At 37.3% G+C, this 15239-nt stretch overlaps 1 protein-coding gene across 2 annotated transcripts in view; it reads left to right on the top strand.

The window, feature by feature from the left end:
* ARHGEF26 (Rho guanine nucleotide exchange factor 26) overlaps nucleotides 1-15239 on the top strand; it is a 115628-nt gene that overhangs the window by 13333 nt on the left and 87056 nt on the right. For both annotated transcript variants that reach the window (XM_015586557.2, XM_006908214.3), the window contains exons 5-6: nucleotides 11821-11877; nucleotides 14859-15019. In XM_015586557.2, the coding sequence (XP_015442043.1) occupies nucleotides 11821-11877; nucleotides 14859-15019 (218 nt within the window). The remainder of the gene's footprint in view (nucleotides 1-11820; nucleotides 11878-14858; nucleotides 15020-15239) is intronic.

Raw genomic sequence — 15239 nt, 5'->3', positions numbered from 1 at the left:
TCAGTTGAGGGAAGGTGGCAAAGGAGGTGATGAGAGCTGCCATCTGAGGAGTGCCCAGACAGGTCTGTGGGCAAAGTTGGGGTGAGGATTGTGGGGGCAGGATGGCGGAGTCCCGGGCAGATTAAACGTCATATATGTAGACGCTTCGGGGGTGATGGTGGGTAAAAGGAGTGAAAATAGTAGGTGCAGCTGGAGCTCCTTGACCCACTTTGTGGACTCCTCCTCAGTCCTCTGATCTCTGAGTGCTGGAGGATCCCTCGGCTCTGTCCTTGGGCCTCCTCTCTTATCTGCACTAAGCTGGCGAGCTCATCCAATCCGTGGCTTTAAATACATCACATGCTTTGATGACTTATGTTTCTATTCCTAGATGGAACCTTTCCTTGAATTTCAGACAAGGATATTCAAATTCTTTTCTGATACCTAATCAGCATCTCAAAGTGAAACTTTCCTGAAGTGTAAATCTGATCACTCCCTTCTCTCTTGCCCAAACCTGCTTCTCCCATAATATGCCTCCCCTCCTTTTTTTTCTCTCAGCAAATAACAACTCCATTTTTCCAGTTGCAGAGGTCAGAACTTTGGAGCCATTCCTCACTCTTCTTTCTCCTATAACCTGCTTCCAGCTTGGTGCAAAGCCTGTTGCCCTTACTTTCTGAACAAGGCTACCCCACTGCCGCCTTCCTGTCCATGTCCAGCGTAGAAGTGCATCACTCCCATTGCTTCCCAGCTCAGCTCCCTGCATCTACCTGTGTCCTTCTTAGCCACTTCTCCATATGGCAGCTATATAATTATATTGTTGACTTGTGAACCTGCTAAAATATACTGAGATACCGTTTCTTAGTTCTGAACCCTCCAGTGATTTCCCCTCCACTTAAAGGCCAAGCCATACGGTGGCCAGTGAGTCTGTGTGATCTGGCTCCTGGTTACCTTTCTGGACTCATCCCCTGCTGCTCTGTCTTGCTCTTTGCTCGGTGATACTGATGTCCTTCAGATACAAGATATACTCTGCCTCAGGGCCTTTGCATTTGCTGTCTCTTCAGCTTCCAATAGAGCTTTTCTCAGAACCATGTGGCTTTCTCTCCAACACTACCTTAACATGTCCTATCCTCTCCATGACACTTACCTCTCTGAGTCATAGATTATGTGATTTACTTTTTTTGTCGTTGTTAATTGTCCATCTACTCCCACTGGAATAAAAGCTGCATGAAAGCAGAGATTTTTGTCTGTTTTGTTTCCTGCTATATCTCTACCACGTGAAATAGTGCCTGACTTACTGTGGGCTTGCAATAAGTATTTGATGACTTTATGAATGAATATATAAATGAATAAATACAGAAACCTAATCCCATGAGTGAAAATAACAGAACATTACTCAGCAGTGAAAACAGCCAGAAAGTTTTCTATATAAGAGCCAGATGGAGGCTGTTTTAAATTTTTTATTTTAAAAGCAAAATTCTCGATGATTGTTCAGCTACATACTGTATTTAATAAATGTCTTTGAAATATTGAGGAAGTTGGCATCTTTGTAGTTTAGAACTACGTTAGCCTATGGTGGATATTTACACACCATGAAATCAGATTAAATATAGTCTGGTTCCCCACCTGGGGTTTCTTCTGGGGACGTGGATGGGTACATTCAGGAACAATAGCAGCCTGTAGGAAGACAGCATAGTTAGGTAAAAGGAGGGAAGGCTCAGTTACTCTGAGAATAACTGTGGGGAAAGGCTCTACACTACTGAGTTTTGAGTTGTGGAAGTCATCGATCAGATTCTTAATTTGCCCTCTTGACCTTAAGATGTCCCCTTATGGGATCTTGTCGTCCCTGAGTCCAATGATGGGACTGTTTCTCAGGACCACATCCACACAGTGATTTTGTCTCCAGATGATTAGAAAAGTCGTCGCCATCAAAATTACTATTGAACCTTTAAAAATGGGACTAGTGCTTCAAACTTTGTTTCTTAAATTTTGTTGATTTATCCAGAATATGAATACTTATAACCTGTTGATTTTCTACATGTTTAGTCTGTACTCTAATGTCTTAAGATTATTATGATATTTATTATGTGTAGATCTGTTATTTAAGGAGATAAGGACTATAGAGCCAATGGACAGCTTCTGCAGAAGGAAGTGTTGCCAGTGAAAGGGAATTACAGATTATTTTTCTCTTTGGTGTAGGACGTAAACTTTGATCAAATATTTGCAGAGGCCTCACTGTGTGCACTAGCGACGATACTAGATCGTTTCACTACTGTTTTATAGTCCTCATGACAATGCCATGAGGGCAAATACGATTTCTCTACGTACAAATATCAAGGCAGATGAGACACTGAGATGTCTCATCTGCCTTGATATTTGTACGTAGAGAAATCGTATTCAATTGTTTTCATAAGGGTCTTGAGGTTACCTGGAACTGAGCCTCTCAAGTTTCCCCAAATAATGGATACATGGGCCTAGTGCTCTGGAAGAGGAGGAACCATATTTTCCTCTGATATGTGGCCGCTATTATGACTCAGTGACTGTCGCCTGTTGGCTCTGCTCATGAATTGGCTTATTTTTCCTATTTGCTATGTCTGTCTCTTCTCCTGAGAACTCTTGCATTCTCAGAGTTTCTGAGTTCTCATAACTTGGACTTGAAGTTACCTAGCATGGTCCTACCCCACCATGTTTTCCTTTCAGCTTCCATATATAACTACCCAGTTCAGGTTCTTGAGAGAGAATCATATTAGATTATACTGGCTCAGGCACTTTTTCCCTACCTTATATGTCATTTTATTGTCATTTGGCCAGGGGCCTGACTGGCTCTATTCCAATCAGCTTTGGCCCTCATGATGCATCATGGTGCATGTGGCCACTTTGTGCTACTCTTTTCTCAGAAGCTTTGAGAACAGATTTCAGGGGTCTGTGAGAGTATTAAATGACATAGCTAATAGATCTAGCGTAAATTTACACTTGGCAGAGTTGACACTGCAACCATGGTCTATATCAGTGGCTTGACATAATGAGATATACATTTTACCTTGTAACCTAATCTGTGCACATGTGCGATTATGTGTGTGTATCTCAAAAGGTTTACGATGCAGAAGTTACCCTTAATACTAACACACTATGGTACGTTCTTTTCTTTTCTTTTTTTCTGTTTCGTTACATTTAAATAAATGAAGATCAGAATTTTATGGACTTTATTTTGTCATTCACTAAGAGGTTAGAATTTATAGTCTGAAAAACAGTGGTATCTGACTCCGAAATTCATTTGTATTTCGCTGTGTCATAGTGGATGGGGCAAACAAAACAAGCCTAAAACCCAGTGCCTGCACTGCAGGAACTTGAGAGCTGGTTTAGAGGACAATAGAAATGAAATGTCTGAACGATGCTTTTAAAAGACAAAGTGTCAAAATGAATGACACAGAAATCGCAGAGAACAGTAAAGGTCAGGGAAGTTCTCTAGAAAGAATGACCCAAACTAGATGGGCTAGATGGGCAGGAGAGTAGGAAATAGAAGCAAAAGAAGTATAAAATATGAGTTGAATGAAGTTGGATATATAGGTAAACGAAAGAACAATGCTAATTCTGTACCTGTTTCTCAGATCTCTTCCATACAGAAAGATAATTCACGGCCAGTGAAACCATGGCATGCTTTGTAAATCCCATGTCAAACATTAGTTCACTTCATTACTCATTTTTTCTGGAACATGTTTTGCTCAGGTTAGATTTTTACTGAAAATCTAAGAAATTAACTTCAGTGTCACTGTTGTTCTAAGTAACTTTCTGTTTTGGAGTCGATTCCTGTTTATCTGTCACTTTGCAAAAATGACAGAAATAAAATAACAACTAAGATTTTGGCACCACCTTTACAAACAGGTGTTCTCTTCTGCAAGAAGAGCCCCTTAGACCTGCCCTGCCTTTGTCAACCCCTTCTTGACTCATGCCTTCACTGCGTGTCAGTGGCGTCTCAGTTATGCTGACTCCAGCCCAGGCCTCCTCCTCGCTGTCACACTTGCACACCTGCCTATCATCACTCATTTTCAACACTGCCTCATAAGCCATTGCTTGGTTCGGGCTTGACTGAAATCTCGTTGTCTCCCTTTACCTTAGTTATGTTATTTATTTTATCTGCCAGTGTTCACCTCTCATTTCTCTAGCTCTCTTTGTGGGCGACGACAAAGAAATGCAGGTATTGCTGGCATCCTTACACAATTTCTTTTCTCTGCCCTACTTCTTTTCTGAGAAAGGGCTTCGAAACATGTTTTAGTTTTTATTGAAAACGAGGCTTTAATTACAAAGCTAAAGCATGTTTATTGTACAAAATCAAATAGGACCAATAGAAAAAGAGAAGAAAATAAAAGTTAGGTAAATTCTGTCCCCTCCCCCCCAACTCTCGCCACTGTTGACATTTTGGTTTATAACTTTCCAGACCGTTTTTAAAAAATGTATACATAGAATTTTTCTTTTAAGTGAAAAAATCAATAAAATAATATTGTCATTACTCATATTTTTCCCCTTAACAGTGTTATAAATATCTTTTCATGTCATTAAACCTGCTTTTTTCTAACCCATTTATTTGTCTCTTAATAACATTGTGAATGACTTTCCACATCATTAAACTTTCTTCAACAACAACCTTTTGAAAGCCTGTATTATATTTCATCAAACTGATGGAAGTTTGGTTCTTTTAACCAATTTCTCATTATTAGTCATTAGTTTGTTCCTAATTTTTCAATTTAAAAAATTTGAAATTTAAAGCTGATTACATTCTTTAAAACAATTATTTTTTTAATTACAGAAGCAATTCAAATGCTCTCCTTATTACAAAATTAAACGTAATAGTTCAAACTGAAATCTGCTTTGACTTTACACCATTCCCAACCCCCTGCCCTGTTAACCACTGTTATTAGTCTGGTCTCCTCAGTATTTTATTAAATAGTCCACTTTGTAAAATTGCTCATCTTTTATTAAATAATTTTGTAAAATTGCCCTTTCCCCCTAAAATCAGGTTCCCTCTCGTCCTTTCTACTTCTGTGTTATTAGCTTTTTCATGCATTTTCTACTTCATTCTTTTCCCTCTAAATTCTTGATAAATAAAGGAGAACTGCATCTCTTACTCATCGAGGGGACAGAGAATGAATAAGGTTGGGTCTGGGCTCAGTAGCTCACAGGGGGAATGAAGGCTAATAAGAGCCACAAGTCAAAGACAGGAATTTGTTTAGTGAGAGAAATGTCAGGACCTGGCAACAAATTAAATTGCCAGGCCACTCCGCTGACAGCTTAGCTTTCACTGCAGCAGAAGCTAGAAATCCAGTGAGAGATGTGGTTTCTGGGGCATCCAAAGGGAGGATCTCAGTTTAGGGGAAGAGAAGCTGCAGATCACAACTCTAAGAAATTCAAACGTGTTCAAGAAGGCAGTATGCTGCGGTGGTTAAGAACTCAGCCTTTGAGGGTGAGCGGGCAGGCCTGGGATTGAATCCCAGCTTTGCCCCTTATTAAGACTAATGACCTAACTTATCTATGATTCCATTTTTTTAAATTTGTAAAATAGGGATAGTATTACCTTCCTTGCAGGGTTGTTATAAAGTTGAGAAGTTATAAGGTTCTGGTGCATGGCAAGCATTGGATAGCATGGTTGTCTGAGAAATAAATGAAGGACCAACAAGAACTCTGAATGAAGAATTGGCTAGATCTGGATAGCTAGCTAGTGGCGGCTGGCTGCAGTGAAGTCATGCACCCATATCTCCTAAATCCTACAAAGTGCAGCAGTTTATTCTTGTGCATTTAATTACCTGTTTGTGGTTTGTACTCTCAGCCTCTTATCTGTATTGAAATAATTTGGTTTCATTCAGGGATCCTGGCTCTGTAGAGGGTGATGCACACAGGCCTTAGAGGTGCAAAAGCCTCAAGTCCTGGCCTGCCTTATCTGAATTTGGCATCATTTTAGTAGACCTGAGGTTCTCTGAAGGTAGAGAGGGGAGAATTGAGAGTGCTTGCTGTTGCTTGAAATCCAAGAACTTTGGCGAGGATTATAGAATTAAGTTTAACAATAGTAGACCAGAGAAGAGATCTGTTCTTTGAGCAAAGAATTAGGAGGTCCCTGGCACATTACTTGATGTATTTTCAAATTAAGCATATGATTTTATTAAATGGGCCACTGTCTTCTGCCTCTCATTTAATAGCAACTACAACAAAAAAAGTGTTCTATCTATTTATCCATGCCTCCCTAAAAATATGACACTGTCCCCATGTTGACCTCATGTATCTGATCTTTGGTTACACAGATCTCTGGCCCTTTGAGATGGTAAGGTGATATCTCAGAACCTTTCCCGTGGATAAGGTGGGGCTGGAGAGAGCCTACGGGGCCTGGTTACAGAGGACAAGGATTTCTGGACCCAGGCAGATTTTTCAGTTTAGGAACTTCACAGACTCTCAAAGAGCTGTTGTTCCTATGTTATTTACGGTGAAAGAACTCTAGCTCATTTGTAATTCAGGGGCTGTTTGGGTTGTGTTAAGTCTATAGAAAGGACCCGAGAGTGATTGTATCCTGTGGTATAATTTTACTTTACAATTCATTCCCTTCCCACATGAGCTTTTAAGAACAGAAGCCGGTGAATAGGGGATCACCAAGAGGCATGAATAACTAGCTGATTTTCAGCAAGTGGGTAAACTCTGGCAAAGTATAAAGGTCTTAGCTCACATGGGTATTCAATGTACATTAGTGCTTTATGGAGCCCCAGTGATCTTGGATTATAAATATCTGATCTAATTTTTAACTGGCTACATTTCCAACCCTTGGTTATTCAGTCTTTTGGAGGCTCTTCCATTTGGGTTTCCCTGGCTGGCGGGGAAAAATAAAAGAAATGTACACCCATCTTATCTACAAACAATATCAAGTCTTGGAGGGCTAGAGAAGATGTCATTATTTACTCCATAGAAAATGATGATCTGGTCAGCCAAGAGAATGGTGTTATTAATTGTGGCTCTCTCCACAGATACAGGACCTATAGGTAGACTTTATATAAATATAGCAATGCTGGGGCTCTTTTGGGTTTTAGAGAACTTGGCTCATAACCTATTCCAGTCAGTGGAGTCAAAGGCCAATGGATATTGCACAAAGTTTATGTATTTCCTGACACGAATCTCCGTAACTGTGGTGAGTGCAGGAATGGAATCTGTCTGAAGCCTCTGCCTTCCTAGAACGGTCGGTCATGTAAGAATATCAGCTTTGCCAGGTATGAAGAAGAAAACCAGCATGAGATTTAGATGGAGTATCTAATAGTTAACTTTTGGGTCTATATTTTAGGAAGTTTATGCTTTTATAAACTTCAAAAACTATATTTTGGGTCTAACTAGACAATAGCATATGCATGCATGAAGTATCTTATACTGTTCTTTATTAGTTGCAGCCAGTTGTCAAATTCTTTCTCATTTGGACGTGGAATATATATATATCAGTTACAAGGATCATGGGTAAAAATATAATTACAAATTTAAAACTATTGTAACATTACTGAGTTCTTTGCATTCACTATCTTGATAAGCCACTTATATATGTTCATATTTTTTAACTTATGTCAGAACTGTGGTCTTGAGCTTTAGTTCTGTTGTTTTGTTTGAATTGATTTTTGCTCACTTAACATGTTGGGGATACTGACATGCATTCATATTCTCTCCTTATAGTCTAGAAATGAGTATGGCAAGGTATGAATAGTTCTGTGAATTGGTTAGATTATACAAAATCAAGAATCCCAAATTGAATCTCAGTTCTCAGTGTTTCATTAAACTACTTTGACAATTCTACTTATTGATGACATAGTTAAATAAAAAATTTAAGCCAGGACAAGACAGTGAGGAATAAGAAAGATCTAGTGAGGTTAGAAGAGACCTTTAAATGAGTGTGTTGCTGTGACTGTCTACATGTTCCCATTTGTACTCAGCCGGAGCTGCCAATACGAAATATATATGTTAAAAATTAAAAAAGGAGTCTGTACAATTTTAATTTCATCTTAGATAGCACAGTAAGAATCAGTTTTAGAAGCTGATATTTTTTTTTCTGCACATGGAAATAAGGGGAGCACTAGAAAAAATGGCATAAACATAATAATATTTTAGATTTTCTTAGCAAAAATGTGCAAATTGCAAAAAAGCATATAAAATTTAAAACTGTAAGTATAAATATATGCTTTTTACATATATTTTTCTTTCATGCAAAAAAGTGTCTGGACCTTCTAGTGATTTTACTTAAGTTTACTGTTAAGTTTGCTGTTTTTGAATTAGAAAATTCCCAGAGGTATATACTATTAAAAACTTGGCACACAATCTTTCTTTCTCTTTGCTTCCTTTTCTTCCCTCCTTTCTTTCCTTGTTTTTATTCTGCTTGATATTTGCTCCTGTTTTCATTCTCCTCTAGTTTTCTCTTATCTACTTTCTGCCAGTCTTTGTGGGACCCTTTTTTTATATATCATTCTCTCTCCCTCTTTCTCTGGTTTTATTTCTTCAAACTCCCCAGTCTCTGAAATCCTGCCTGCTGTTGACCTTCTACTTGCAGGCACCTGCTCTCAGGTATTACTTAATTTAGAATTACATGTGGAAGGAGGTCTCAGGTAGGCAAAATGATTCCTCTTGGCCCTGGAGGAAGAACCTGTCCAGCCTGCCCCGTGCAGACCATAGAAGGGCTGAGCCAGAAGGACAAGGCATGGAACAGTGGTCTGGCAGCCAGCCAGGAGGAACTGGTTTGTCATAATCCCCCAGAGCAAACTTTCAGACTCCCTGAATGCGTTGCACTTCAGTTTTCTTATGATCCAACAATGCTTCTGGGAATCTTTTAATTTTTTTTTTAAATTTTATTTATTTATTTTTTTTTCTGTCACAGTAGTTTTGTATGGAGCACTTGGTTTCTTATTGATGGCTATTGGGTTAAAGGAATATTTTATAATTTTTTTGTATTGGTATTAGCAAAAAATGTAATTCTATACACATTAGTACTTTGCCTTTTTCATGTTTTCCCCCCTCAAAAGAGCAAATACTTTAGCTGGGGATTCTTTTTTAATTTGTGTTCTGATGAAGTACTCTTAATCCCTGAGTAAACTAGCTGTCATCTGTATAGGTCTCTAAGTCCACATATTTCATTCTCTTCCCCTTAAGATTTCCGGGTCTGAACTCATTAGTAGTTTTGGATAGAGATGCCAGTGGTGTGGAAATTCTTGCTGATGACCTCACCTGCAGAGATTGTGGGCATGGCGCCTGAATATCGATCTGCGAGGACTTTGTGTCAGGCAGGAAATCCTGTGAAATTCCTGCTCAGAGTTAACCAAACGGGAGAAGCTCTGAACGGTTTCATTCTTCTCACCAGTCTCCGTCCTTATTAAAGTGTATGAAGGAGCCTTTATAGCCATGAATTCTTGCTGACAGGCTGACCCAGGGTCAGGATGGTGGGTAAAGCTAAGAACATTCCATGATATGGGTGGATGAAAAAAAAACATATGGAGGCTTGATATAGACTTGGCATTAGAAGAGTTTTACTGATGATCGCCCAACCCTAGAAATGGTATGCCTCTCATAGAGGGTAGGGGGACGTGGGGTCCTAACCATGCAATATTATGATTGAAAGTGTGAGCCCTGGCGTTGGACAGGCGCGGATGCAGATCCTGGCCTTGCTACCTACTAGCTGTGAGATCTTGGATCCTAAGCCTCAGTTGTTATCTTCATCTGTGAAATGAGGATAAGAATATTATCAACTTTCTAGAGATTTTATGATAATAAGACTATTATCAACTTTCTAGGATTCAATGGGAAAACAGGTATAAAATGCTTAGCACATTTCCTGGCATATAGTTAACGTTCAGTAAATGATTGCTGATTTTACCATTGATGTAGGATTTTTTCTATTTTTATACCACTTTCTAACTTTTAACAAAGGTTAAAGACAGTAACATGGAGTTGTCTTTGTTTCCATAGCAGTCACAATGCAGAGGACTATCCACAGAGGCCTTCACACTAGGGTATGCATCCCGCCCCTGAAACGCATAAAGACTGTGTGAGGTGGACAGGAATTCCAGATCCTTGACTCCTAGTCATTCTCTTTTCTGGGACTGAGGCTGCATCTGCATACGTTACCACAGTGTCAAACCGCTGAGGCACAAGATAAAAGGGGATCAATTTCAAATATTGTTTGCAGTGAAGGCTCCTTTAATTGGGCCACCATACCCCCCGCCCACCCCAAATCTTACTGAGAATTGCATTCTCAGTAATATTTTACTCTTGGGCTTAATGCATTAAAACTGAAAGTAATGGTGTCTTTTTGGTCAGAGGTTATTGATGATATTTGTGGTGATTATATAATCCACAGGAGTCAATACTCAAACCTCAGTGGTCCCAGGAAATATTAGAAAATTACATTTAAAAACAAATTTTTGCTTCAAAGTATACTAGGGTGACTAATAACATACTGTAACACATAGAATTGTATTACATTAGGAAATTTGGGAGGAAAATTGACATAGAAATTTGATTTCAAGGAGAAAGAAGAATAGTGTAAAATCTCCAACTGTTAAAGGAAACTTATTTATTTTTAAATGGATGATGGCGGATATCAAATCAGTATGGTTTTTACCTTCTATTGGATACATTTAAAAGAGTATAGTTTAAACACATATTTAGAAATGTCTAGACTGACAATTAGTAGGAAAATGCATCTTTAAAGTTTTTTAAACTTGGGCTGCAAAATTTGAGGTGTCAATTTAAAAATAGATCCAGGGGAACATGGTTTTTTTAAAAAAAATTAGAAGTGTGATAGCAAAAATTTTGAAGGCCTTTATTTTTTATTATATTTTATCAATATTTTTTATTTGTTGTATTTTATTGCTATTAATTTATAACACAAGGTGTAGGCACTGTCTTGCTTACAGTTCTTTATCTTAAGCATTTTTATTTGTTGTATTTTATTGCTATTAATTTTTAACACAAGGTGTAGGCACTATCTTGCTTACAGTTCTTTATCTTAAGTGCAGGATTTAATTGGTTGGTATTTTACATATGCCTTACTTTTTGCTAATTTAATCTTTGACTGAAAAACATGAATGTCATTCACGTGTCAGACAAAGGGTCAGGTGTCCCAGAAGAGACAGTAGATCCTCCCTTCATGGAGTTAATAGTTCAGCTTCTGCTCTGTGGTTTAGAAACAGAATTATGATAGAAACTGCAGCAATCAAATAAAAAATGTACGGCTGTCGAGATAATGATGCCACCGATTCAACAAACAATACAACTGCGTTACTCTAAGTATGGTACTGATATTCTTGGTTCTTGTAGGTACTGTTACTTCTCCACATCAAGAAAGACTGCTGAAATTGGGGCAGAGGGGACTTTGTTTTCTTCTTTGATTGGGTTGTTATAAAGAGCATTAGTATTCCACGGAGTCTTTATTAAAAAATGGTGTTAAAATTACCCTTTTAGTATGTGATCCTAGACAGTAAAATCTCAGAGTGGTGGCTTCATTTCTTTATCAGATTTCTGCACTTATGTCTTGGGAGATTAATTTGATAAGTATTTTAGGAATATCCAGAACTAAGACTAGAACAGATTAACTCAACCTGATAGAATATAGTGTTCTAGACTCTTTTCAATTCTTTATTGTTGAACTGTTATGTTAATAATTTGCTAATGTGATTAAATATTATTTGAGGGATGTGACACCCCAAAATTCGTATGTGCCAAATTCAACGTTTTGCATAATTTCTCTTAATTCATTTTTGAAGAGCTTAGAGTTATGCCTTATATAATAAAGAAATTGTTTGTTAAAGTGAATGAGCTCAAAACTATTTTATTTTATTTTTTTAGGTGAAAAGAAATGGATTATCTCAGACAGTTAGCCAGGAGGAAAGAAAGAGACAAGAGGTATGTTTTCTACCTACTGTATGCACTTGTTCAAGTGTTTCCCTTTAAAAACATATAAAATGAATACACGTATAAAAGAACATAATGTGTCTTTTTACAAAAGAAGTATGTGATCATTGTCAAATAAAACTACACATAAGCCCCCAGAAAAGAACATTTAAAAATATTCCAAAGTTAACTTAAGCCATAAGTACCTAGTCCAGGTATTTAAACTGGAAGAAATATGTTGAAAAGTGAAACAGACATTAGATCCTGGAACTAAAAAAGGCTGTTAGTGGAAAAACTGGTGAAATCTGAATATTTACATTTGTCTATAGACAAAATATAATGTATTCTGGTTATGTAATGTACCCTAGTTAGGGGAAACTGGATTGAAGGAAACACAGGAACTCTGAACCCTCTTTGCAAGATTTCTATAAATCTAAAGTTATACTAAGATAAAACTTTACTTAATGAAAAATAAAACATGTTAATAGCGTTTTACAACTTGAACTGTAAGTACATGCAGTTTAAGAAAATTGCTCATGGTAATATTGTGAGGTTCTCAAAGTACTTTCCTCCTGTCTTATGCATATCAATATGGAGATATATATATATATAAGTTTATATATATACATGTGTATAAATTAATTCCACAAAGGTCATGAGGTATCCTTTTCTTATTTCATTGGTATGGAATAATGCAAAAATATAAGAGCACATTATAGTGCCTTTTTTTTTTAAGTTTTAAAGAAAAAATAGTATATAACATTGGTGCATCAAGCCCTGACAATTAACAAATGTATTACACTTATAATTTTTTGTTCATATTTTTTTAAAGTAAAGAAAATAAGACTCAATAAAGTAAAAGTCGTATATTCTCCTCCTCAGGCCCATTCCCTAGTCCACTCCAGAGGCAACTATAATTATGAATTGACATAACCCTTCCAATCTGTGTTTTTAAGTCTCATATTACATGTACATAAATACATCTATGTGTATATGTGTGTTAAAATGTCGATAAATGGTATGATTCTGAACATATTTTTCACTATTTACTTTTTACATTCAACATTGTTTTTGAGTTTTATCCATGTCAGTGCATATTAATCTAAATCATTCATTCATAGATACCACCTTTTTAAAAATCTTTTTTCCAAATGGTGGACGGAAGATAATGTTTTTTCTTTGTTAACATTGGGCATACACAATGTTTCTCTCTCTTTGTGAACACATTCAAGAGCATAACCGGGGTCCTAATTTTATTTGAACATTTCTATTCTTTTAAATCTTTTCTCTTTGAACCTATTCCATTTTTCTTATATTTTGAAAATATTTATTCAGATTTGTGATCTAAAAAAGTAGTGACAGCAGCAAATCTAACTTTATGGTTCTTTCTATTCCTGCATAGCTGTTATTAGCCGGTGTAAACTGATTTGCTTTTAAATAGTTGATGGCTCTATTGCAAGGTGTTTTAATAATTATTACTTTAAACCTATTAAATTAAACTACTATTTAGTCTCTCTTTCTGTATCATTCTGTATAGATGTCATTATATCTTTTTGTTTGAATCTTAGTATTTCGGATTTGGTTACAAAAGCCTTTACTTCAGAAAATATTTTAAGTCATTCCAAGGCAGTATATCAACAACCAGAAATCCATTATTTTGGGTTAGGAAGTGACAATTTTCTTTAGTTTGCATTACATTTCCTGGAGATAATCATATTGATTGATTGATAATTGTTTAATAGAACTACACAAGATACAGGTTAAGTGAGATTCTAAGGGTTCTTACTCTTTACTTTTTATATATTTATATCACTTAAATCCCTGGAGCACAACCAAGGCTAGAGCAGCACATTTAAGTAAGACTTTCCTAAAAGCTATAGATGCTAAAAAGGAAGCTGAATATTGAGATGAGCACCACTAATTTGACTTACAAATGTGGTCCACCCACCAGCAGCTGGGCTGCTATCTGCCTGTGGCTGCCCTGCTCCCATCCAGCCTCAGCAGTAGCACAGGGGGTTACAGAAAGAATCTTCTCCTGGTCCAAGGGCTTGAGGTACCTGAGGCTCTGGAGGCCAAAGTGGTGATGGCAGTGTTACTGGGGAGGTCTCCAAGAAGGATGTCAATCTCTGGCCTGCAAAAATGTTCACCACCCATCTCTGAGCAGGAATTCTCTCTGCCTTGCCATTCTTCAAGGATCTGAAGTTGATTTTGTTAAAGAGCTAGATGAATTAATTCCTTACACAGGGTGTTGGTGTCCATCCATCTGTATGGGTTGGCATTTCATCATTAATGAGCTCTTATCAGGAAAACCACTGTGTGCCTGACACCAGGAGGTTTTGCAGAGTGTCCTTTGCTCCTTGAGAGACTGATGAGAGCAGAGATGGCGGCTTGTTGAACTGCCAGAATTACTTTCAATTTGTCTGAGTTTATATAAAAGAATTCCTATGGCTGATAAGAGAAGGGTAAGTACAGTTATGCTCTCTTCATACACCCAGACTTTTTACTGTTGTTGACTGCAAATGAGTCAGATTAAAACATAGAGAAAGGGCCTACAGGAGAGAAGAGGCAAGGACTGTGTTTTTGAGAAATTTTCTCTGAACCCAAATGATGTTCATAAATCCTTACTGTCTCAGAGCAGCATGCTTTGAAAGCAGGGCTGGAGGAGATGACCCCAAAGGTTAATTAATGTCACACTGAGATTTTATGACATGCCTTAGCTTCCTTCCATAGATACCCCACCCCCCTGCAATCCCCTGGCAAAGCATGGCCTCAGGATGTAATCTCAAATCATCCAAACGCTTTCATTTGTTCATATTTACACTGTGGGCAGTGACATTATTTCTCACAGTTTGGGTACTAGTGCCTTACTTTTCTTAATGCTTATCTTTTGGTACTTTTCAAGATATTATGTAATTTTAAAGCAGAATTATGAGATCTATATTTAGTTCTTCAATTAAAGGAATTAATAATATATTTTGTTTCCTTCTTCTCAGGCTATCTTTGAAGTCATATCCTCCGAACATTCATATTTACTTAGCTTGGAGATCTTGATACGAATGTTTAAAAATTCTAAAGAACTGAGTGATACAATGACCAAAACAGAGAGTCATCATCTTTTCTCCAATATTACAGACGTCTGTGAGGCAAGCAAAAAGTAAGTTCACTTTAGTTTGACTTCGATCATGCTAACACATTACTAGCATTTGTATTATCTCAGAAGGAAGACTTTTAGAGGTATGAAGCTTCTCATTCATCTAGTTGACTTTTATCTTTATTCCTTGAAATAAATTTTCAGATATGTTTCAGGTTGTTGATGCCTAGATAGATGCTAAGTGTGTAATTAACTGTCACAGCAGTTATATCTGGTCTCTTTG

Source organism: Pteropus alecto, unplaced genomic scaffold (assembly GCF_000325575.1).
Source record: "Pteropus alecto unplaced genomic scaffold, ASM32557v1 scaffold81, whole genome shotgun sequence".
NCBI classification, from domain to species: domain Eukaryota; kingdom Metazoa; phylum Chordata; class Mammalia; order Chiroptera; family Pteropodidae; genus Pteropus; species Pteropus alecto.
Note: the sequence above shows the minus strand (reverse complement) of the source record. Positions and strands in the feature narration are given on the sequence as shown.